General features: G+C 41.1%; 1 protein-coding gene across 3 annotated transcripts in view; it reads right to left on the reverse strand.

Moving 5' to 3' along the window:
* The window catches only part of LOC121867262 (macrophage mannose receptor 1-like), an 82,103-nt gene that overhangs the window by 16,968 nt on the left and 37,941 nt on the right, over nucleotides 1–27,194 (reverse strand). For 2 of the 3 annotated variants that reach the window (XM_042367125.1, XM_042367128.1), the window contains 14 exons: nucleotides 23,764–23,931; nucleotides 23,207–23,424; nucleotides 21,905–22,034; nucleotides 21,231–21,401; nucleotides 19,813–19,929; nucleotides 17,813–17,955; nucleotides 15,519–15,651; nucleotides 7,847–7,959; nucleotides 5,245–5,379; nucleotides 4,937–5,114; nucleotides 4,355–4,481; nucleotides 1,404–1,525; nucleotides 582–743; nucleotides 222–290 (listed from right to left, as the gene is read on the reverse strand). In XM_042367125.1, coding sequence (XP_042223059.1) covers nucleotides 222–290; nucleotides 582–743; nucleotides 1,404–1,525; nucleotides 4,355–4,481; nucleotides 4,937–5,114; nucleotides 5,245–5,379; nucleotides 7,847–7,959; nucleotides 15,519–15,651; nucleotides 17,813–17,955; nucleotides 19,813–19,929; nucleotides 21,231–21,401; nucleotides 21,905–22,034; nucleotides 23,207–23,424; nucleotides 23,764–23,931 — 1,986 coding nt within the window. Of the gene's footprint in view, nucleotides 1–221; nucleotides 291–581; nucleotides 744–1,403; nucleotides 1,526–4,354; nucleotides 4,482–4,936; nucleotides 5,115–5,244; nucleotides 5,380–7,846; nucleotides 7,960–12,218; nucleotides 12,310–15,518; nucleotides 15,652–17,812; nucleotides 17,956–19,812; nucleotides 19,930–21,230; nucleotides 21,402–21,904; nucleotides 22,035–23,206; nucleotides 23,425–23,763; nucleotides 23,932–27,194 lie in introns of all 3 variants that reach the window. The other variant, XM_042367127.1, reaches the window with a different exon arrangement.

Here is a 27,194-nt window from a genome sequence, read left to right on the forward strand (position 1 = left end):
GACAATTTCTTCCAGATAATATTTTGAGAAAGTGTACATGACAGTCTGATCATGATATAACTTACACCATGTTCACTGAAAAATAATCTCGAATGAATATTGCATAATAAACCTTAAAAGAAAATTGAGAAGATAACAGATGGGGCGAGAAAAAACAACCCAACACTCCGGGAGCAAAATATAACAGCTAAACGAGAAAGAAATGAACAATGATTACTTACACCCTGAAGGATGGTGAGTAGTCGCAGGCATAGTAATGGGAGGAGGGTTGGTGGAGGCCGATTGGTGAACTGAAGTAAACCATTAAAAAAATATTGTCAGAGGCAGTCTTTAGTTTACCCATTAAAATACCTTAGTCAGTTCGCTTCTCCTCCTGAACCACGAACCCTAAGATACTGACTCATGAATCCAAAGCATTTATGGATATAATAATGAATCAAGTCTACTGCTTCGGGTTCACGAGTCTGAAGCTTGGGGTTCGTGGTTCAATGGGAAAGACGACTTTTGTAGGTGACTGTAAAATATATATCACAAAATAGGACTGAACTATATTAAAGGATATATAAGACGACAGAGTTTACTTTTTAAAGTTTTGCACATGAAGTTTCGAGCATTAGAGCAGTCAGCATCATTCCATTGCCCACTGTTGGCATACATCTCTGTACAGTCTTCGTCATTACTGTTAGGCTCCCCATCACACCAGTTGACAAAATTGAAGGCAGAATGATCACTCCATCCATAACCTTATGAAGAAATGAGTCAGAAAATTAATAATCAGATTATTATGAATAGACAGTATATAGTATTTTAGCTGTGTATATCTTAGTGTTCAATATGTGCAGTACATTAGTGTGTGGGGTTGAATAACATACACCTATCTGTATAATATGGACATGAAGTAGTACCTTAAGCTGTGTGTTCTTATATTACTCTATTAATTATGTTTAGTAAAGTATTACAGAACATGTATTAATCCTATGTAATATTTCCATTTATTATGCACCATGTTATGTATGTAAATTATCATATTTACATATTATGTATTCAGCTTGTGAATGCTGGCATCTGTACATGCCAGCGCGGAGTGATACAGAGAGTGGAGATCGCTAGTCCTTATGGTGTGGAAGCCAACTGTCTATTGTTCCTCTGTATATCTCCCGTACGAGAATAAGAACCTATTCTCAAGATAACAAGTGTTTGTGTATACCCTCAGTAGTGTAGAACATTTTGGGGGTATCAAAGACAAACATAGACTATCATTTAAAACCTTTGTGCATGGTAGAGAATTATTATTATTTTTTTTTTTTTTGCCATTCAGCAGCTTACTAGCCTATGGAAGACCTCGGGAATTAATTCAACTACATTATACCCTGTACTTCACTGTGTCCTAAAACAATACTTACCACTTTTTTTTTGCACAAGACCAATCCACAGTGTATCTCTGATACTGTTAATGGCCATGTTGATGAGCTCCATTTCTGCCTCTGAGTGAATTGATACCAAGTTGGCACTCTCTTGAACACAGCTGCACAGAAGAGTAATGGATAATACGTTACAGTATTTTGTCCGATTGACCTGCAGACTTACTGTATGTGTTTACACTTACCAGTGTTAAGTTTGAGCTATAATTAAAGAATAACTTTGCAGAATTATTTTCACTATAAAATTTCTTAAAAGTATAAAGACAGAAACAAGTTAGCAATGGGCTGGGGAAGCAGTCATGTGAGAGAGTTAACAGGACTTCACTAAATGTTTCTTGTACAGTGTTGTGGCAACAGATCAAACCAAAGTAAGTCATGTACACTGTTAAAGTATGAGGCAGAAAAGTTAGGGATGTTGACAGTTAATGACAGTCATGCTTTCTGTTGACAGTTAATGAGTCATGCTTTATGTTGACAGTTAATGACAGTCATGCTTTATGTTGACAGTTAATGAGTCATGCTTTATGTTGACAGTTAATAACAGTCATGCTTTCTGTTGATAGTTAATGAGTCATGCTTTATAGTGGCAGTTAATGAGTCATGCTTTCTGATGACAGTTATTGAGTCATGCTTTACGTTGACAGTTAATGAGTCATGCTTTATATTGGCAGTTAATGAGTCATGCTTTATGTTGACAGTTAATAACAGCCATGCTTTCTGTTGACAGTTAATGAGTCATGCCTTATAGTGGCAGTTAATAACAGGCATGCTTTCTGTTGACAGTCAATGAGTCATGCTTTATGTTGACAGTTAATAACAGTCATGCTTTCTGCTGGCAGTTAATGAGTCGTGCTTTCTGTTGACAGTTAATGAGTCATGCTTTATAGTGGCAGTTAATGAGTCATGCTTTATGATGACAGTTAATGAGTTATGCTTTAAAGTGGCAGTTAATGAGTCATGCTTTATGTTGACAGTTAATAACAGTCATGCTTTATGTTGACAGTTAATGAGTCATGCTTTATAGTGGTAGTTAATGAGTCATACTTTATGTTGACAGTTAATAAGTCATGCTTTATGTTGACAGTTGATGAATTCATGCTTTATGTTGACAGTTAATAACAATCATGTTTTCTGTTGATAGTTAATGACTCATGCTTTATAGTGGCAGTTATTGAGTCATGCTTTCTGTTGACAGTTATTGAGTCATGCTTTACGTTAACAGTTAATGAGTCATGCTTTATAGTGGCAATTTATGAGTCATGGTTTCTGTTGACAGTTAATAACAGTCATGCTTTCTGTTGACAGTTAATGAGTCATGCTTTATAGTGGCAGTTAAGAACAGTCATGCTTTCTGTTGACAGTTAATGAGTCATGCTTTATGTTGACAGTTAATAACAGTCATGCTTTCTGTTGGCAGTTAATGAGTCATGCTTTACAGTGGCAGTTAATGAGTCATGGTTTCTGTTGACAGTTAATGAGTCATGCTTTATAGTGGCAGTTATTGAGTCATACCTTATGATGACAGTTAGTGAGTCATGCTTTATGTTGACAGTTAATAACAGTCATGATTTATGTTGACAATTAATGAGTCATGTTTTATAGTGGCAGTTAATGAGTCATGCTTTATGTTGACAGTTAATGAGTCATGCTTTACGTTGACAGTTAATGAGTCATGCTTTATAGTGGCAGTTAATGAGTCATGCATTATGTTGACAGTTAATGAGTCATGCTTTATAGTGGCAGTTAATGAGGCATGCTTTATGTTGACAGTTAATAATAGTCATACTTTATGTTGACAGTTAATGAGTCATGCTTTATGTTGACAGTTAATAACAATCATGCTTTCTGTTGATAGTTAATGAGTCATGCTTTATAGTGGCAGTTAATGAGTCATGCTTTCTGTTGACAGTTAATGAGTCATGCTTTATGTTGACAGTTAATGAGTCATGCTTTATTGTGGCAGTTAATGAGTCCTGCTTTATGTTGACAGTTAATGAGTCATGCTTTCTGTTGATAGTTAATGAGTCATGCTTTATAGTGGCAGTTAATGAGTCATGCTTTCTGTTGACAGTTATTGAGTCATGCTTTACGTTGACAGTTAATGAGTCATGCTTTATAGTGGCAGTTAATGAGTCATGCTTTCTGTTGACAGTTATTGAGTCATGCTTTACGTTGACAGTTAATGAGTCATGCTTTATAGTGGCAGTTAATGAGTCATGCTTTCTGTTGACAGTTAATGAGTCATGCTTTATTTTGACAGTTAATGAGTCATGCTTTATAGTGGCAGTTAATGAGTCATGCTTTATGTTGACAGTTAATGAGTCATGCTTTCTGTTGACAGTTAATGAGTCATGCTTTATAGTGGCAGTTAATGAGTCATACTTTCTGTTGACAGTTAATGAGTCATGCTTTATAGTGGCAGTTAATGAGTCATGCTTTTTGTTGACAGTTAATGGGTCATGCTTTATGTTGACAGTCAATGAGTCATGCTTTATAGTGGCAGTTAATGAGTCATGCTTTATGTTGACAGTTAATAACAGTCATGCATTCTGTTGACAGTTAATAACAGTCGTGCTTTCTGTTGACAGTTAATAACAGTCATGCTTTCTGTTGACAGTTAATGAGTCATGCGTTATGTTGACAGTTAATGAGTCATGATTTATAGTGGCAGTTAATGAGTCATGCTTTCTGTTGACAGTTAATGAGTCATGCTTTATAGTGGCAGTTAATGAGTCATGCTTTATGTTGACAGTTAATAAGAGTCATGCTTTCTGTTGACAGCTAATGAGTCATGCTTTATGTTGGCAGTTAATAACAGTCATGCTTTATGTTGACAGTTAATGACAATCATGCTTTATGTTGACAGTCAATGACAGTCATGCTATATGAGTGAGGGGTGGAAGTCTGTCCAGTGCATTACAACATTCACCTACTTCATACTAGCATCATTCCAGGGCTTCTTTTGGTCAGAGATGAGGTAACAATAGCTACCCCCAAGGTCAAGCCATCGACTGTCAGGGCATTTTCCGGTAATTGGTGGGTCAGGTGTTGGCACTGTTCCTGAAGGTTGATCAGAAGCACATCAACAGTTTAAAATGTTCAAGTCAAATTGTAACTGCTGTTTAGATTCTACAGTGAAGCCTCTATTTAATGGACTATATGAAGAGAATTTTTTTTATATCAAGGGTCTTTTACAAGAGAAACTTACATCTTACGAACTATAAAGATATGAAAGTCCTTTATATCGAGGGACCATTAGATGTGAAACCCCCATCTATCGGATCATGAGAGACAAGACCATTACTTGGAGGTTTCACTGTATACTGACATCACTACTTTATTACTAGTGATATAGTGATACACTGTACTGTAATTGACACCATACTAACACTATCAAAATATAGACCTAAAGTGACACAATACAGTACTACAAAGACAAAAAACACATTGCAGCATCAATACTGACCTCCTGAACACAAAGTAGCTCATACACTCCACAAGACCTTCCTACTTACCATTTTTAAATTTACAGATGAATGGGCTGGACTCATTACACGACGCCGTGAACCAGTTGCCATTGGTAGAGCTGACTCTGGTGCAGTTATGGTTACTGAAACTAACATTAGGTTGACCTATATCCCAGTTGGTATATGTTGTTGGCCAGTCATCAGACCATTTAAATATATGCACATCCTGCAATGGAAAGAATATGCATACATTGAGGTGAGGTGTGAGGTGAGGTGAGGTGTGAGGTGAATATTTGAGGTTTGCAGAGGAAATTATAATGAAAATACAATATTATAGCTTGAAGTCTTTTTCCCACCTGCAGGTTATTCAGTCCTATCCAAGCATCTGTGAAGCCACTCTCCTGTAACAGCACCCACAGCATGGCACTCTCACCCATGTCAAGAGCAGATACTAAGTGAGCCCCCTCTCCAGCACATAATGTCTCTGCTTCCTGAGGGAAAAAATAGGGTTATCTTCCACTAAATGTCTATTGAATATATATATATATATATATATATATATATATATATATATATATATATATATATATATATATATATATATATATATATATATATATATATATATATATATATATATATATATATATATTCATACCCTATGTTAAAAAATTTAATCTCAGATCTTAAATTTTTAAAACACATTCTAAACTTTCAAAAATTTATAAGAATTGTATTCATAAATTTTAATTCTAGTTTCCAATTACTGTACTACATTTAGATACATATACCGTACATTTTTTCTAGCACTGTACCGTATATGTTAGGCCTCACCATTTCCTCCAATATGTCCAGGAAATCACACATCCCTAGTATAACTAAAGCTGCCTCCCGAAAGTTGGGAATGCTGTACAGATGCCGTAGCTACTTCACTCCTGAGCAGTTGCTCCAAGTATATAAGGGATTCATTCGTCCTAACTTGGAGTACTGCTCTCATATCTGGGGTGGCTCTTCTTCTGTCCAACTATTAGATAGGGTGGAATCAAAGGCATTTTCGTCTTATTAACTCTCCTCCTTTAGTCGACAATCTCTCTTCCCTTTCTCTTCGCCGCAATGTTGCTTCACTCTCTCTCTTTTACAGGTACTTTAACGGGCAATGTTCGGTGGATTTGGCATCCTGTGTACCGCCGGCAAGGCCGTGGGTTCGTAACACACGTCTTGCCCGCTGTGCCCACCGTTTCTCTGTGGATGTCGGTCACACGAGAATAACCCGTTATAGTACCTCCTTCTTTCCTCACACAGCCAAACTGTGGAATGCTCTGCCTTCTTCTGTGTTTCCATGCTCTTACAATCTGTCTCACTTTAAAAAGCTGGTTTTCCGTTATCTTCGTGGTGTAGATTAATACAATATAACCTTTTTTTTCTATATTTACAATTTCTTTCCGCTCTTTTTTTTTCTCGCCCCCCAGGCTCCGTTGTGGGTCGTTTGACCTGTGCCCGGGTGGGCTAATTCCCGTAAAAAAAAAAAAAAGGGCCTCATCTGAACATATTTTTAATATGATCAAAGCTTTTTACTGTAACACTCTTGGCTTCACGAGTGGTCAAAAAGGAATGGATGTTGAGAATGAGCATTATGAAAGACAAGAGTGTGCACCTAGGCCATACTAGAGTAATATAGTCAAGAGGCATATAACATGTACCAACAGAATGAAGAACCCAGGAAGCATTGTGAACTAAAACCAATTGTGAAAAGGACCTGCGTGTTCAGGTTGACAATGAACTCAAGTTCTCGGATCATAAGGCTCGCTGTTACGTGGTGCTCACCAACGTGAAGTACTGTCATTCTGTCTGGTCCTCGAGGTATACTGTATAAACGACTGTCACCTGATCGAGAATGTCCAAAGGCTGTCTTCAACTACCTAGTTTATCCTAAGGACGGGCAAGAGGCATTTATATACAGCTAACATGATGAAGGTCCCTACACCACCATTGCTTAGGATCCATTGCAGAATTTTGAAAAGTCGGTGTTTATTTCCGTACCCACTTGCTCATGGTATCCATGTTTTTGTAGAGTCACCCACAAAAGTCCTATCGTCTCTTGTACTTGTAAGCCCGGACCTACGGCCTAGAAAACAGTGCGTTAATGTTCGAAATAAGGCAAACAGAGTATTGGGTTTTATATCTAGAAGTGTAAGTAACAAGAGTGCAGAGGTCTTATTGCAACTATATCTTGCGCTAGTTAGGCCGCACCTCGATTATGCGGTTCAGTTCTGGTGCCCCTATTATAGAATGGATATAAATTCACTAGAGTCGGTGCAGCGAAGAATGACAAAAATGATTCCGGGACTTAGAAACCTTCCATATCAGGATAGGTTAAAGAAACTTAACTTGCATTCCCTAGAAAGACGAAGAGTGCGGGGAGATATGATAGAAGTATTTAAGTGGGTGAAAGGAATCAATAAAGGGGATATAGATAAAGTTCTTATAATATCCGAGCAGGATAGGACTCGGAGCAACGGATTCAAGTTGGATAAGTTTAGGTTTAGGAGGGAGATAGGAAGAAACTGGTTCACAAATAGGGTGGTGGACGAGTGGAACAAGCTTAGCAACTTTGTAGTAAGTGCTGGAACTCTGGAAAGTTTCAAAAGGAGGCTAGATAGATTCATGGATGATAGAGAGTGGTAGTAACTCTCGACAGGAGCTGCCATGCACAGGCCAACCGGCCTATTGCAGACTCCTTAGTTTCTTATGTTCTTGTGTTCTTATGTCTCTCCTGAACCACGAAGGCACGAAGCCCGAGATTCAGACTTGTAAATCCGAAGCATTTATGGACAGAATAATACATCAAATTTTACTGATTCAGGCTCACAAGTCTGAATCTCGGGGTTCGTGGAACAACAAGAGAAGCGACGGGACTTTTGTGAACAACTGTACACCACTGCTCTAATGGTCTCTCACCTGCCATGTCTTGGAGTTACTGTCCGGCCTGTAACACGCACTGTTGTATCTGATGTAGTGATCATATGGCGGCTCACAGGCAGGAGGTGGGGACTGTGTCACAATGTCCGAGTCTGTAGAAACAGTTTAGGATATAACAGATTAATTATCTAAGTGGCTCATTAGTCAGTAATGGTGGCAACATAATAATGAACACCATCAAGAATCCTCTCAAGATCTATTGCACTGTAGAAATATAATGAATGCACATAAACCATTACAGAAATCTGGCAATAATTGTACCTTTATTTAACAGTGTGTGTGTGTATGTGTGTGTAGGGTGGTAGGGAAAAATTAATCACAGGAGTAATATATAGACTTCCCAATCTTGTTAGAGTCAATGAGCGACTTATCTGGGATGAAATGCGCAGGGCTTCCATACACAACAAAGTCTATATAGTAGGCGACTTTAACCTTGGCCAAATAGATTGGACTGACCTTATGGGTAACTCAGTATCAGAGGATTTCCTCGAGACGATCCAGGGCTGTTTCCTAAGTCAACATATAACCGAACCCACCCGGGGTAATAATATACTCGATTTAGTTCTGTCGAACAGAGAAAACCTCATTAGCAATGTAGAGGTAGGGAACGAACTTGCAAACAGCGATCACAAAGAAATTAGATTCCAGTTGGATTTTCAGGGCAGACGTAAGGAAAATTCCACTGAAGTACCAGATTTCAGAAGGGCAAACTTTGACAGTTTAAAGAGGCAGCTGAGAGAGGGGGTGTCGTGCTTAGCAGTGAACCTGACAAATGACTCCGACCTGATAACGAGATCTGAGATTGCCGAGTTCCACGACAATTTAAATATTGAGTTACTTAATGCACAAAGGCAGAACATACCATACAAAGAACTCAGATCAGACAACAATGACCCTAAATGGATAAATAATTATTTAAACAACATCATTGGCCAAAGGAAGGCTATAGGTAGAAGGATAAACCTTGGCAAAATTTACCTCCGGGATTATTATAAGATATTGGTGTAATGATTGATTATCAGACCAAAGCTTACAGCCCAGAATTATGTCACATATAACAGCAAGGACACTACAGACCTCGTGGTACCACCACATTCCGGGTTGACACACCTCAGGTCGACCCTAGGGACTTGACCTCGCCCGCTAATGACGTGAGTTAGCCAGGTAACCTACAACCGCACCTAACCAAGACACCTGGGCAGGACCACACCTGCACACAGCTATCCAGATCAAACCAGTTTAGTGTTAATTGGCAGAGGTCAGAGCCGGCTGGGTCGACCCCATATAAAGGCCCCACAGTCCCGTCCACGGGCATTATCCTCCGTATTCTGGTCATACTGATTCTCATGGTGGTTGCTGTCATCTCTCTCCCGTTCGGGTCGGCACTCGGTTCACTAAGCAGAGTCACGCACGTCCCCTCCCCAGGTCGGGAGGGAGACCTCCCGACCAGACCACGGCATCGCCAGCTAAGCAGATTCTCCCATAGGAGGCAGCCTACCCAGCACTCACTGGGCCTACGTCAGGGTACACGTGAGTCTTGTCAGAACGTCCTAGGGTGAGTTACCTTCTGTGGGAAGTGTATTCATTCAGGTGTGTCCGAGAGTCAGTGTCAAGTAACGTAAAGCATAATGTGTTAGTACCCCGATATAATAGTGATATTAATGTGTCCATGTCATTGAGTGAATTAATAAATGGTTGTATCAAGGAGGTGTTTAACAAATTGTCCCTTTGAGAAGTGATATATGTGTATTGACATACGAGATAAGATAAGCGGATTGACGCTGAGTAAATAACATCCCAGCCACGCTACCAAGTTTCCTATCTTTACATTCCTACTCTCTATTCTTACTTATATATAATATCTTCTTCTCTGTTTATTCTGTCTCATTACATTGGCGAGTAGGGTTAAAACCGAGATAAGGAAAGTCAAGAGGAATAATGAGGTTAGGATAGCAAGGGAGGCGAAGACAAACCCCAAAGGATTCTACCAAATGTATCAAACTAAAACACGAGAAAAGATTGGACCAATACGGTCAGATACCGGCGAGCTCACTGATAACGACGGAGAAATGAGCAATAATTTGAATAAATATTTTTCAACAGTTTTCACCACAGAAAATTTAAACATGATACCCGAGGCACCGACTCTATTTAGAGATAGTGAAGAAAACAAATTAAGCGAGATAGTAGTGACTAGTAACGATGTTAGTAAGCAAACAGACAAACTAAAGCCCAATAAGTCACCTGGTCCCGATGAGATATTTGCCAGAGTATTAAGGGAATGTAAGGAAGAGCTTAGTATGCCCTTAGCAAAGTTGTATAACATGTCCTTAAAAACAGGTGTAGTACCAGAATCCTGGAGGATAGCGAATGTAATACCGATTTTCAAGAAGGGGGATAGATCACTATCCTCTAACTACTGCCCAATCAGTCTAACATCAATATTAGGCAAATTACTGGAAGCAATCATTTCAAACTCTATACGAAATCACCTGGAGAAGCACCGATTGATCAATGATTCCCAGCATGGCTTTACAAGTGGAGGTTCTTGTCTAACTAATCTCTTAACATTCTTTTCATCAGTTTTCGAACCGGTGGACGAGGGGCACAATTATGATGGGATATATCTCGACTTTAGCAAAGCCTTCGACAGAGTCCCCCACGAAAGACTAATTAGAAAGGTAGAAGCACATGGCATCAAAGGTAACATCCTTAAATGGATTAGGGCGTGGTTACAGGACAGGAAACAGCGAGTGAGCATTAATGGCACTAAGTCCCATTGGAGCAACGTCACAAGTGGAGTTCCCCAAAGCTCAGTACTTGGACCATTATTATTTATTAAATACATAAACGACATAGATATCGGCATAGACAGCAACATAAGTAAATTTGCTGATGACACTAAAATAGGAGGTGTTATTAAATCTGACGAGGACTCAGCAAAACTACAGGAAGATCTAAACAAATTTTTCGAATGGTCTGAAAAATGGCACATGAAATTCAACGTGGACAAATGTAAAGTACTCAGTATAGGAGATGTAAACAGGGAAAGCAGATACCAGATGAACAACGATGCCATAGAGAAATCCGACTGCGAGAGAGATTTAGGAGTAATGATAAGTAGGAACCTCAAGCCAAGTAAACAATGTGTTTTTGCTCGTAACAAGGCTAATAAAGTACTTGGGTTCATACAAAGGAGTGTTAGTTACAAGACTAGCGAGGTCATCCTAAAACTGTATCTTGGGCTTGTGAGACCACACCTGGATTACGCAGTTCAGTTCTGGTCACCGTATTACAGGATGGATATAGAATCATTGGAAAGAATTCAGGGGAGAATGACAAGACTAATCCCGGGCATTAGGAACCTTGAGTATAGAGACAGGTTAAAGCATCTTAATTTGCACTCCCTCGAGAGACGTAGAGCGAGGGGCGACCTGATAGAGGTGTATAAGTGGAAGTCAGGGTTAAACAAAGGGGACATTACAAAGGTACTCAAACTATCCAACCAGGACCGAACTAGTAACAATGGTTTTAAATTAGACAAATTTAGATTTACGTAGGCGTGAAATAGGTAAACATTGGTTTGGAAACAGAGTAGTGGATGAATGGAACAAGTTACCAAATATCATCATTAACTCGAATACGCTGAATAGCTTCAAACATAGGTTGGATACTTATATGAGCAATAGGGGTTGGGTGTAAACGGGACTGCCCAGTATGGGCCAATAGGCCCGCTGCAGTTTCCGCCATTCTTATGTTCTTATGTTCTTATGTGTGTGTGCGTGTGTGTGTGTGTGTGTGTGTGTGTGTGTGTGTAAAGGGAAGGAATTGGTACATGAGGTGAAGAGGAGCAAGCAATATACAGTACAGTCAATTTGTATTAGTCATTTGGTACTGCTGAGTAAATATTGGCTAAAGCGGAGCATACACTGAAACCTCTAGTTAACGGACGATATTGAGAGGAAAGTCCATTATATCGAGGGTCCGTTAAATGTGGAACCTTTAATTAGTGGACTATATGGAGAGGAAAGTCCATTATATCGAGGTTCCGTTAAATGTGAAACCTCAATCTAATGGATTATATGGAGAGGAGAGTCCATTATATCGAGGTTCCGTTAAATGTGAAACCTCAATCTAATGGATTATATGGAGAGGAGAGTCCATTATATCGAGGTTCCGTTAAATGTGAAACCTCAATCTAATGGATTATATGGATAGAGAACTACCTTATATAAAAGTTTCACTGTATAACTATTATCATGCTTGCAGATATAATATGCAGTCTGCACAATTCTTACTTAACAATTAAGAAAGAAAACAGTCCCGTAAAAATGGATAAACTATAACATACCTTGCAGCATCATGCAGATGTAACCGTACTCATTAGAACAGTCTATGTCATTCCACTCGCCATTTGGAAAATAAGCATGAACACAATCTTCCTGTGAATTCAAGTAAGCAGGATGCAGTTTAAAATGGCTGATAAATAAGCATAACACAAGATGGTTCTATTACCGCACATAACACAAGTTTAAAGTTTACTAAAAGCTTAAAGGTAACAGCTGTAAATCATGCATGAGAATATACAATAACGGACTACAGTATTTGGAAAGAAAGGTCAGTTATATCGAGGGTCCATTAGATGTGAAACCTCCATCTAGCGGATTGTATGGAAAGAGAAGTCCGTTATTTGGAGGTTTCATTGTAACCCGTAATAGTTCACATGCACGAAATGCTAATAAATTACCTGTACAGTACATTTTACTTACAGTTTACATACACTGTTAGCCTTGGGGGCAAGATATTATTAGCTGATGAGGCCCCTTCCATTAATAATAATAACAATAATAACAAAAATAACAATACAATAACAACAATAATAATAATAATAATAACAATAACAATAATAATAATAAAGAATACACCTTTTCACATATCCGTTAAGACATTGTGACATAACTATTTGACAAATTTCATAACTGAATGACAGAACACATATCGAATGACAATCAAAAATACTGTAACTGTTGGTAGTATGTCATTCTCCAATTGTTACATTCTCAAACTATATGTAGACTGTCGGTTATTGTTCACGTCTGTCAACTTCATAACTTATGTCAATCATTTCCGTTAGCATAAACGAACAGTTATTTTAGATTGTCATTCGATATGTGTTCTGTCATTCAGTTATGAAATTTGTCAAATAGTTATGTAACAATGTCTTAACGGATATGTGAAAAGGACATGTAATTCGTATCAATCGTTGTGTTCTAAGTTTAACTCCATCCTGGGACAGATATGAGAAGACTGTTATCCAGTATGAGACAACCAAGCATGGCAGGTACTCTAGTTTCCTTCTGCACTAACACTGGACAGTAAAGGTCATAACAAAGTACAGTATAACAAAGACCAACCGCCCGAACGGCTATAAAGGTGATAAGTGTTGAAAATAGTGATATACGAGTAGGTTGTTACAGACTTTCAAGAGCTGGGTCGCGACAAATGATGAGCAGGACAGAGGGCTGTATGCCAGGTCAAGGAACCAAGCCAAGTCAAAATCTAGAAGAGCTGAAAAACAGTTTCAGAAGAGGATTGTTGATGAAGTCAAATTAAACCCTAAGTCTTTATGCCGTTACGCAAGATAGAAATTAAAGACACGCGTGGGTGTATCAGATCAGATGCTTGAGGTTGATAGTTACGCAGACTTAGATCAAGACAAGGCGATGGCGTAAAATAAATTATTTTCTTCAATGTTCACAAGAGAGGATGTAAACATAGCAATAATAGTGAATCTGAAAAGTATGTTTAAGAACCAAATTACCAAAGCTCAAGGTTCATAAGAGCTCTGACCCAAAGTGAGAAGAATTACTGTAGGATCTCTGTCAGCTTCAGAAGTGATCAGAGAAATGACTGTTAGGATTCTATGTTGCAGAATGGAAGAGGATACATATAGGCTGTACCAACAGTAAGGAGTCACATCAAATGTCCCAGCGTGGCGAAGAAACATCATTAACTGGGACCAAATGTGGAGAAGACCTGGGTGTGTGTGTGTTGACAATAAACTGAAGTTCTCGGACTGTTGTGAGAAGGCTGTTCACATACCTAGATGGTCAATCTCTCATAACGTTCTTCCAAAGTGAAGTACTTCCCCATTTGGCATTTGGAATACTATCTGGCCCCCGGTATATGCTGGAGACTGTTAGGTACAGCAGTAACGCGCATAACTCTCACCTATGTGTCAAGGGTTCGAGCCTCGGCCCGGACACACGTGCGAAGGGTGTTATCCAGTATGACCCTCACTACCAAACACCACAGGTTTCCCGGTTTCCTCCTGTACTAACACTGGATAAACTGCCCAAGCGGTTAATAAGCTGATAAGTGGCGAATATTTTAAAAAGAAAAAATGTCCAAAGGAGTGCCACCAGACTGGTGCCTGCACTATGGTACCTTAGTTTCCCAGAGAGATTAGAATGCCTGCAGTTACTATAGGCAGGGAAGGGTTGACTTAATAGAAGTCTATAAACACCTCAGATGACATAACGCAATCGAGTGTTCATACCTGGAGCTGGCGGATCCCTGCCTCACTAGGGTCAAAGTCTCAGGTTAAAAAACCCACAAGTTCGGAAAATTGGCAGGACAAACTTGTTTTGGACAGAGTTGTGAACTTTTGGAATAACCTGCCAGTGTGTGTTGTGGTGACACCAAGTGTGTGCTCATTTAAGACCTGACTTGATAAACACAGGTGCATGTTCTGGTACAGTGGAAAGCCAGTGTATGCCCGGTTCATGTCAACAGTACATATGCAGCGAGGCAGCCGATCAGTGGTGAAGAGGATAAGGCAAGGTAAGATAAGGATAATATACTTTAATCATGATAAAACATGTGGTGGTCTGATACCTTCAATCACACACTAGTTCATTGATCCTGTACACCACGGGTCCTCTTAATATATTGTTAGTACTGTACATGCTCAAGTTAGTATCATCATGCATGACTTTAGGCAAATTCTTCATTAATGGATGTACAGTACAAGCAAGATACAGCAAGCGTATACAGCAAGAACTCCCACTCCCCACATCTTCAAAGTTCTTGAGGTATATTGTTAATCAAAGGAACATCATTATGCACTCCTGTCAAGAAGTCCAATCTATCCATGAACTTTTAAGTCCTTATAAGCATATAGTGTGAATATGTAGTGTATATTTTGCACTTTTGACAGGAAAACCTATCTTTCCACGCACCTTCTAAGTCCTTATAGTACATGTTTAAACAAGTCAAAAGTATGCACATGGCCAGGAAAACTGAAATCCCCTGCATCTTCCATGTAAATTGCCAGTGCAGGTATACATCCAAACAAGTACTTGTGACAGAAGGTTGTATCATCATGCACCTTTGGAATACTGTACAGTCAGGGGTCAAAGTTCGCTCCTGCCCAAAATGAAGCAGCATTGACCCCAAATGAGATGAAACAGACAGGGTAAGTCAGTTCGGAGATTCATTTCGTGACAGTTTCATCACAGGAGTGAAATTTTGTTCCCGACTGTACATACTAAAGCAAATGAATATCACTCGTAACCTTCCATACTTGCCAAGCCTCTGTTAGTACTTGTTCATGCAATCCAGGAGGTCTTAGCACTGCCAGGTCACCTACCCTGTGGTCTCTGACACACATATCCATTCTTGGAAGAACAATTCACATCGTTCCAAAGTCCGGCTTGGTTTTGGGTCATCATCTCCACGCAGTCTTCACCGTTCTCTTGCATCAGGATCCGTAGGAAAGTGGTCTAGTGCGTGTGACAAGGAATTAGGAGTGATGCCGTTTAGTGGAACTGGGTTCATAGTTCCAAAGGAATGTCAGGTGATCTTGTTTAATGGATTCCAAATCATTGAACAAATTTATGATGAAACTGCTTCATGGGATCTAGTGCATAATGTCTAATTCATGTTTAATTAAAAAATAACTAAATAAATGATATGCACAGTACATGAGAAGGACTTCAACATTAATATTAGTGATGGCCTTTTTAACAATATTAAACGAGCCACAGTAAGAGGTCGACGTGTTTTGGCAATAATAATTCTAGATCTTGGTTATAATCAAAGATAATTCTTGGGTGACAAAATGAATACACAACTTACAGAATTATTACCTCAATAATATTACCCATAAAATTACAATTGGCCCTCAGTTTACACGGTTTTTATATACCTGGTCTGGATTCACTGATACATAATTTAGCATGGTCTGACATATTACCATATACTGTACAGTAAATTTCCGATATAGGAAATATACGGAGCGGCTGCAGTTTCCTCCATTCTTCTGTTCTTATACCTACGTTGTAACGCTAGAACGGCATATAAGTTAGCCAAGAATAGGATAGGTTTCCCGGCAAACTAGCCTACAGGTCGCTTCAGGTGGCATAACCAAAGTAACCTTCATTGTGGATTCATAAAGTCAACCAACTATCACAGTTCTTGACCTTCAGCACAATCCTTGAACTTGTCACTTGCACATCACATCAAAACAACAACATTATCATCACATCAAAACATCAACATTATCATCACATCAAAACATCATCATCATCACATCAAAACATCAACATTATCATTACATCAAAACATCAACATCATCATCACATCAAAACAACATTATCATCACATCAAAACATCAACATTATCATCACATCAAAACATCAACATTATCATCACACCAAAACATCAACATTATCATCACATCAAAACATAACATTATCATCACACCAAAACATCAACATTATCATCACATCAAAAAATCAACATTATCATCACACCAAAACATCAACATTATCATCACATCAAAACATCAACATTATCATCACACCAAAACATCAACATTATCATCACATCAAAACATCAACATTATCATCACACCAAAACATCAACATTATCATCACATCAAAACATCAACATTATCATCACATCAACATTATCATCATATCAAAACATCAACATTATCATCACATCAAAACATCAACATTATCATCACATCAAAACATCAACATTATCATCACATCAAAACATCAATATTATCATCACATCAAAACATCAACATTATCGTCACATTAAATTCATCACCTTTAAAGGTTATTGGAGCTGAGAGAAGTGAACAGGATAAAGAATGTAGAGTTTGTAGAACATCCAGATCCCATACCCTGCCACATTATATACTGGAATGCCCATTGCTTAATGTATATAGAAATGCCCATATAAATAATGTCCCCATGCAAATAGAGTGGATGTTTGGAAATGGGAAAATAGATGAAATATTAAAGAAATATAGAAATTTTGCATCTAGAATATAACTATGTATGTACAGTATATAACTGATTATATGAAATATTAGGGATTTATGTGAGTCCTGAGAGGGACATTCCTGGACTGGGGTGGGGATGACTTATGTCACTTCATCCCTTTGAGATGTATTAATGATTTTTGTATCTCAATAAACGTATCAATCAATCAATTTAAAGGTTAGCGAATTTAAATATCATTAAAAAAAATTACTGTAAAGTTTTGTTGCAAGAAACTTATTGGGTGACAAAGGGAAAACATCATCTAGCCTAATCTAATAAAACCTCACCTAACCTAATGTAACCTATCCTAACCTAGTGTAACCCAACTTATCCTAAACTGATGTAAGCTAATGTAACTTAAACTATCCTAACCTAATGTAACTTAAACTATCCTAACCTAACCTAACCTATCCTACCCTAAGCTAGCCAAATGTACCCTAACTTATTCTAACCTAATGTAATCTAACTTAATCAAACCTATTGTAACTTGACCTGACCTGACCTAATCTAATGTAACCTAACCTAATCTATCGTAACTTAACATAACCTGACTTATCCTAATGTAAATTAACCTGACCTGACTTACCCTAACCTGACCTCAACTTACCCCATGTAATGCTCCGTTGGGTTCACCTGAGGCCCAGTTGGTGTAGGTCAAAGTTGACTGGTCGACCCACTGAAAAGTTTGGCTATACCTCAACCCCAACCAGACGTTGACCTCCATTGTACCTAGGATAGCTGTCAGGTAGGCTGTGGGGAAAGAGGACAGCTGTCAGTTAGACTGTGGGGAAAGAGGACAGCTGTCAGGTAGGCTGTGGAGAAAGAGGACAGCTGTCAGGTAGGCTGTGGAGAAAGAGGACAGCTGTCAGGTAGGCTGTGGAGAAAGAGGACAGCTGTCAGGTAGGCTGTGGAGAAAGAGGACAGCTGTCAGGTAGGCTGTGGAGAAAGAAGACAGCTGTCAGATAGGCTGGGAGGAAAGAGGACAGCTGTCAGTTTGATTGTGGGGAAAGAGGACAGCTGTCAGAGAGGCTGTGGAGAAAGAGGACAGCTATCAGATAGGCAAAAGAGGACAGCTATCAGGTAGGCTGTGGAGAAAGAGGACAGCTGTCAGATAGGCCGGGAGGAAAGAGGGGAGCTGTCATATAGGCTGTGGAGAAAGAGGACAGCTGTCAGGTAGGCTGTGGAGAAAGAGGACAGCTATCAGATAGGCTGTGGAGAAAGAGGACAGCTGTCAGTTAGACTGTGGGGAAAGAGGACAGCTGTCAGATTGGCTAGGTGGAAGGAGGACAGCTGTCGGAAAGGCTGTGGGGAAAGAGAACAGCTGTCAGCAAGGCTGTGAAGAAAGAGGACAGCTGTCAGCTAGACTGTGGGAAAAGAGAGCAGCTGTCAGGTAAGCTGTGAGAAAAGAGGGGAGCTGTCAGAGGGCTGTGGGAAGATCTTAGACAGAATGAGAAATATGAAAGCTGTCACATTACAAGGGAAATAAAAAGGAAACACTGATAGGCTGTATGGAAGAACTAAATTTTCAGCTAAACCACAGGGAGGAAGTGAACTGTCAAGAGAAACTGTGTGAGAGAAGGTCAAGTATAACAACACCTGTATTGACGAGACTTATCACAAGTTAATGTAAAAAAAAAGTTAATATATGGGACTAACGCGCGGACGAGTATTTTTATTACTGTTTATTTTCTTAGATTATTTTCATCAGTGAGTTCTGATATGATAATCATTTATTGTACACATGTTTCGTTTCATAGATAATTCGACGCCTAGGCACGCACTAGTTTGTCTTCCGGGCGGTAATGAGGCCCGGAACTGCCCCGGGGCAGTTTATTTTTCAGCATGTCGTGTGAAGGTTGTCGCCGGCATCGCGGCATGGACGTAATTTGCGAATTTACGGGTAAAGACAACAAGAGCTTTCAATTGTTTAAAGATTACGGCATTATTCCTTTAGATAGAGACTGTCCACACTGTTGGAATCCCTGCGCTTTCAAACCGGAAAAAAATAGTTTCAATGTAATAAGAAAATTATAAACAAGAAAAACAAACGGCTGGAGCGTTGTGCATGGATACAGTTCCAGTCGATATAAAGGAACTTGGCTTGAAAACACCATGATTCAGCCCAGTGTTATGATTTTATTTAGTTTTTCTTTTACGGGAGTATTTTACACAAATATTGTGAAATAACACTTCCTCGACGCCGTGGCTCGACGTTTCCCGCCATCACAGTAAATCACTCCACCGCCCGGGCTCCTTAAGCGCCCGCATAATCACACGTCTAAAACATGCCTCAAATTTCACTATATCAAAGTAGGTTCTTTCTGTTTAATATACCGGGGGGGGGTCCGGGGGGTTCGGTGAGAATGTTGAGTAAGGTTAGGTAGGTTTGTTTGGTTAGGTCTGTTCTTCATCCCCACAAATGTTAAGTAAAGATTATTTTAAAAATATCCATTTTTTTAACACAGTTGTACAAACTACAACAGTGTCCACTATAAAATTACAGTAAAATTCCGGCGTTATTATAAACGTTTTCAATCAATTTCGGCCGCGGGTTAGTCCCATATAATTACCCAAAAAATAAAATAAAATTAATTGACACTGACTCACCTTGTTCAGCTGGCGAGTGGATGCTGGCCAGGTCAACATCAGTACCAAGCTGTTTACAAGATGCCCGGGCATGACTGAAGTTCTTCTTCTCAGTGAAGAGCTGCAAGCATTTGATACCTGCAGAATGCGACATAAATAATTATGAAACAATAAATCAATGTTCTTGAAATAGAAGAGGTAACGATATAAAAGAGAAAATAGGAAAACGAAAGAGTCAGCCGAGTATATATTCCTTAATCAATAGTTTGTCCATAACAGTATGATGTTCTCAAGACTGTGGGAGTGGGACCCACAGACATGACATTGTGGATACAGCACACTGTTTACTAAGCCTTCGGTACACAAGGAGGCATCATGGCCGGTACTACACTCGACTGATTCACTTCCCAAGTTGTAAACTTAGGTGCTCATTTATAGTTGGGTGAGTTGGGATCGAACCACCAACCCCTGGAACAGGAGGAGAGCGCTGTATCCACTCGACCGACGTATTACTATTTAGTAAGTCAATGACTTTGACCACTGAAACCGAACCATTGGATTATGTAGTCTGCAGAGTGAGATGGGATGTCTTTACTTTATCTCTTCCCCACTGATCGGCTCGTTAGCCGCGAGGGTGGTTGGTCACGTCTCGGTTACGCACTGTTGGCAAGTACTGGGCAAATACTGAATATATTTGTACCTGTGCCAGTGTTGGTCAAGTCAGGTCACAAATAAACTCACACTCGGTGTTGCCACAACACATATTCCAAAAGAGTGCCCTCTAGTAGGGTGGGCATCTGCTAGTTTCAGATATGAACACTTGACTGAGTAAAGTCCTCTGAAGTGCTTGTAAAATTTCAATTAAGTCACTTCTTGCCCACCTACAGTATAAGCTAGGCAACTGCAAGTGTTCTAATCTCTCTGGGAAACTGAGATGCCATAGTGCAGGCACCAGTCTGGTAGCCCTCTTTGGACGTTCTTAATCAACTGACAGTCTCTTGGTATATCTCAGGGACCAGACGAGGATGACAGTACTCCAGTCCTGCCTGACCTTAGTATAAACGACAATGTGACAACTATCAATCAAACTTTCCCACAATAAGTCTTCCCCTGCTCTTGTGTTGAGTAATTAAATCAAATGCAATGTAGTTAAGAATTAAAGCATATTATTGTGCTGCTTTAATAAAAATTGATAGAACTTAAGTGGTTCAATTTATTTTCAGAACATAAATGTACTTTTAGAATGTAATGTGTAGCTGTGTAGTGTGGATAACTGTTCGTGTGTGAGATGATCCTAAATATTTAACACTTTTGAGTATTGCAATATTCTAATTGTGAGGATCTCCTGTTGTACGGTGTCAAATTAACTCAGTTGAAAGAAGAGGATACATAAAAAAAAAATATTTGTAAGTTTGATGTTTAGCTAGAAGTAGACTCACCAGTATGGAACCATCCCTGGGGACAGTGACCGTCAGGGACCTTAGTGGTGTGCACAGGGGGGAGCGTTTTACCGTGCAGGCGCTTACACACTCGACCCTCCTTGTTGGCACAGTTCTGGTCGTTCCAGTAGCCTTGTTGGTGAGTGTAAAGGGCGATGCAATCCTCTTGGTCTATGGGTATTACAGATATTAAGTTGTTAATATCTCTCTCTCTCTCTCTCTCTCTCTCTCTCTCTCTCTCTCTCTCTCATCCACAACCCTGGTCACATTACTATGACCAGCATAAAGGTTATTATCATGACCTATTCAATGACTGCTTTACAAGGGGAATTATATTAAGAGTATTTATTAAATTTCATAATAAATGAAAGACAACAGTCCAATATCTCTATTATTTGATCCATACATGAAATAACGGTGTAACTAAAGCGAGCGGTATACAAAGATATCTGTAGTCTAACGTAACCTAACGTAACCTTACATAACCAAACATAACCTTTCTTAACCTTACTTAACCTGACTTAATCTAAACTAACATAACCTTACCTAACCTAAATTAACCTTCATTAACCTTACTTAATCTAAATATCTTGCAGATCACATGCTATAGTTGCAACAAAATAACAATGTAAACAAAATGATCTGCAAATACACCAAGACTTGACAGGTCTCACCCATAAAGTTGTTAGGTTCCCCTTTGGCCCAGTTGTCGAAATCGAATGGAGAGCCGTCGACCCAATCATACCCTGAGTCTACGTTTGCTCGTCCTCCAACCCACAGAATGTTATCAGAAAGTTCAAATATCTGAAGCAGAAAAATAAATATTGTTCATAAGATTTAATATTCAAGGGATAAGTTAATTTTGACAGATGTGGCAGACTCTTCACATGATGATCACACATTAGGAAAAGTTAGAGGAGTCATTTATAAGATATTAATAGGGTGATTGAATGATGAAGTTGGCTCTGAGACATGGTGAAAAAATGGCGAGTTGTCACAAACACACTCACGCACACACACACACATACACACACACGCACACACACACACACACACACACACACACACACACACACACACACACACACACGCGCGCATACACAAACACGCATACACACACACGCGCACGCACACACACACACACACACACATACATACTCACACACACGCTTACACACACATACACACACATACACAAACATACGCATACACACACACACACACATACACACACACATGCATGACACACACATGCAAACACACACACACATGCAGACACATACACACATTTTACACACACATACATGCATACACACACACACACACACACATACATACACACACACACACATGGATATACACACACATGCACACACACATGCATACACACGCACATGGACACACACACACACACACATGCAGACACACATGCATACACACACACACATACACATGCATACACACACACACACACACACACACACACACACACACACACACACACACACACACACACACACATGCATACACACACATACATGCATACATACACACACATGCATACACACACACACACACATGCACACACACACACACACACACATGGATATACACACACACACACACATGCATACACACACATGCATACATACACACACATGCATACACACACATACATACACACACACAAGCATACATATACACATGCATATACAGTATACACACACACACACACACATGCATACGCACACATGCATACACACACATACATACACACACATACATACACACACACAAGCATACATATACACATGCATATACAGTATACACACACACACACACACACACACATGCATACTTACACACATGCATACACATACGCTCCCTTCCTCCTCCCCCCAGACACCCTCACACAACACACACAAGGACAACCCACATATATGTCCTGCGTGCACTACTGCAGCCAGATAATGTACCTTTGACTCAATCCAGTAATTTTCCTCAAAGGAGTGTATGGATGCCAGGTCAGCTCCTTCGTCTCGACAGCGTCTATGGGACTCCCACCAGGTCTGGGGCTCTTCATCAGAGGCAGAAATGAACTTGTAGCAGTGGTTGTCATACAGATACCAAGTAGAGTCATCACACATTACATCTGGAGTCACGGTTGGGGGCGCTATTGTTGTTATCATTGATCCTGTAGAAATAGATAGAGTATTATGTAAAACTTAAGAAAGATGGAACTGGGTAATTTGTAGAATGGGGAATGGAATGGTATTGTCTGTCACCTAGTATTGTCATTCTGAAACATTATGCAACACACTGTATACAGTAATCCCATTGTTATATGTACCAAATCTGGAGTCAGTTACCAACAACAACAACAGCAAAAAAAGTATTTAAAATGGCCACCAGGGGAACTAATCACTTGGAAAAAAAATTAGCCTGATGGCGAGATATGTTACAAATTTGACTGAGGAGTTTATTGAAATGGCTTTAGTAATACACAATAGAAACAGAGTAACACATGACGTACCCTCTTCAGCCTCACACACATAGGGCAGATGGGCATCACACACACAGTCGGAGAGTTTGAAGGTGTCCATGTTAGCTGAAGCACAGTTCTCCCTGTAATATTGGCTGTCTGGCTGTCCCTCTGCCCAGTCTACATAATCAAAAGGCGTCCCATCTGTCCACTCGTAGCCTGGGAAGAAGGAAATCTTGATCCCAGACAGACACAATTTCTCATTGTGAATACAGACACAGGTTCTCATACTAAACACAAACAATTATCATATCACCAACTTCTAAACTGTTAAAGACAGACAACTGTCATATCACCAACTTCTAAACTGGTAAAGACAGACAACTGTCATATCACCAACTTCTAAACTGTTAAAGACAGACAACTGTCATATCACCAACTTCTAAACTGGTAAAGACAGACAACTGTCATATCACCAACTTCTAAACTGTTAAAGACAGACAACTGTCATATCACCAACTTGTAAACTGGTAAAGACAGACAACTGTCATGCTGGTCACCGCTTGTATTTCTCTCATCCACAATAAACGAACTCAGTGTTACTCAGTGTTTCCCTAGCCATCACTGCATTCTTCAGGGCACACTAGTAACCTTCATGGCGCAGTGTCTAGGATCTGTGGACTTACAATGTGTGTGAACAATGCCGACAGTTACGTCTGCCGGTGATGCGCGTCGACTCAGTGTGTTGTGTTGTGTTGCGCTGTGTTTTGCCGCGATGTGCAGTGTTGCTCCGTCACAGTGCGTTTTAGTGACGGTGCCAGTGTTAGTGTCAGTGTATTAGTGTGTGTCTAGAGCTGAGTTGAGCATTGGCCTGTCTTTTTTTTGTGGTACCCACGGAGCACGCAGGCGTATACCCTTCTCGTGCGACATCCGGGGGACACTGACGGTCTTGCCGGACCACGCAGCTGTCCACGCTCCCTCCGCTCTCTGAGACACACACACACACGCACGCACGCACGCACGCACTCACTCACGGACAGGACAGTGGACCTGGACCATATGCGTGATTTTTGTGCTGTTTATGTCTTATATATGTGGTTCGAGCTGTTGAGGCGCCACTTTATATATTAAACAGTGCAGTCCACGCACACACAAAGATGGGAGGTAAGAAGGGACAACGTCAAGATGGGAGACACGACTCCCCACCACCTTCCCCTCCACCCGGCGCAGACTCTCATCCTCCACCTCCTGTGACGGACATCGCCACAATTCTGAGGTGGATGGACGACCGGGACGAGCGACGTAGAGAAATGGATTTTCAGAGGGAGGAGACACGAAGAGAAGAGGAAAAGTTGCGTTTTGAGGCACTATTGGCGACCCTGGCGCTAACCCACCCTCCCTCACTCGCAGGTAGCGCGCTTCAAGGCACCAGTACACTCCCTCCTCCACCACACCAGCGTCCTCCAGCTCCCAAGGCATCTGTTCAACCCCCACCCGCCCTCTCACCAGACGTCACGTTTCAGCTTTTTCGTGAGTGGAGGCGGCGTTGGACAGATTACTCCACGATGGTGGACCTTGACAGCATGCCTCCAAACAAACAGCTCATCCAACTGCGGATGTGTTTGTCGCTGGAGACCCAGAGAATTTTGGAGCACACGTTGCGAGTGCCTCCCGATTCTACCTCTTCAGTGACGGATGTGCTCGACCTTTTACAGGAGCATGTTAAGGGTCGGAACAACGAGGCTTTGCGTCGCCGTGCCTTTACCAGCTGCAAGCAGGCGGAGAACGAATCCTTTGACGACTTTTTTGTACGTTTGAAGAGTTTGTCAGAGGAGATCGACGTCTGCAAGGCGCACAGCCGGGAATGTGAGGAAGCCTGGATCAAGCACGGGATCTTGACAGGTGTCAGGCACGAAGAGTTGATGCAGCGACTCATCCCCCTGGACGCTTCCTCCACACTCCAGGTGGTAGTGACTGAATGTCGGTCATACGAGGCCACCAAGTCCGCCACCTCTGCCTTATGGGCCCCACCTGCTGTGAGAGCTATTTCACAATACAAGAAGGATAAGAAGGCGGCCAACAACGCGAAGGCTGCCACACGTTCTTCCACGCCTCCGCCTAGTGCTTCCTGTGGCAGCTGTGGAAAGCAGCACAGCCCCAAGACTTGCCCGGCCGCCGACGCACTGTGTCGTGGATGTGACCGTAAGGGCCACTGGTCTAACACAGACAGGTGCCCTGCACGAGGCCACAAGTGTCAGGCCTGCGGTCGCTATGGACACTACGACAAGTGCTGCCGCCAACCCAAGCCCAAAAGCCCGAGACGAGGAGGACAGCAGCGCACTTCCCTCGGGGTGGTTCGCACACAGCCCCCTCCAGATGGCCCACGCAGCCCCAAGCAGCAGCGGAGTCACATCAGGAGGGTGGAATCGACCACACGCCCCAGGGCTACCCCTGCCCAGACCCTGTATGGTCACCCTCTCCGCTCTTGCGTTCCTGCACACACCAAGGCCTTTGCGAAGGACTGGCAGACCAGAGCCGAGAGCTGCTACCGCCGCACCGCTACACGTGCCCAGGACGCCAAGGCTCGGTATGACGACCGTGCCCGCCCTCTTCAGCCGCTGGAGATTGGTGCCCTTGTCCGCGTCCAGGACCCGACGATGACACGTCGGCACAAGGTTGGCATAGTGATGGGCGTCGGCCGGTCGCGGGACTACAAGGTCAGGATGCCGAGCGGCCGTGTCTGGTGGAGGAACCGCCGCTTCCTCCGGCCAGTCCCACCCCCTGCTGCTGGCCCCCTGACCGAGGACGAGTCACCTACACCTCACGAGGATCCGCCCCACAGTGCACCTCGACGCTCGGAGCGACTTAGAACTAAGAAGTCCGCTCAAGACAAAGACTATGAGCGTGAGGGGGGAGGGAGATGTAGGTTATGTATTTAAGCTACTGTGCCGAGTAGCAACCCTGTACATAAGCTACTGTGCCGAGTAGCATTTATATATATAATCACGTGGCAACACTGCACGTGTTATGTGGCAACATTGCCCCGAGGCTGCCATATGGCAAGGCAGCCTCAGTCTGACTGCGTGAGCTGTGCATGGCACACAGCGTCACCACTTGTATTTCTCTCATCCACAATAAACGAACTCAGTGTTACTCAATGTTTCCCTAGCCATCACTGCATTCTTCAGGGCACACTAGTAACCTTCATCACCAACTTCTAAACTGTTAAAGACAGACAACTGTCATATCACCAATTTCTAAACTGTTAAAGACAGACAACTGTCATATCACCAACCCTCAAAACTCTTACTTATTTTTTAGCCTCATGACTCCAAGGTTATATTTGTACCAGCTTCAATTATGTAGTGTTTCAATTATCTAGTATAAGTATAACCTATTCAATAATAATAATAATACTGGCGTACAGTATAGTACTACTACTACTACTTTTTTTTTTTTAAACGTGGCCTCCAGCCTCCCCC

Source organism: Homarus americanus, unplaced genomic scaffold, assembly GCF_018991925.1.
Source record: "Homarus americanus isolate GMGI-L3 unplaced genomic scaffold, GMGI_Hamer_2.0 scaffold6317, whole genome shotgun sequence".
Classification (NCBI taxonomy): Eukaryota; Metazoa; Arthropoda; class Malacostraca; order Decapoda; family Nephropidae; genus Homarus; species Homarus americanus.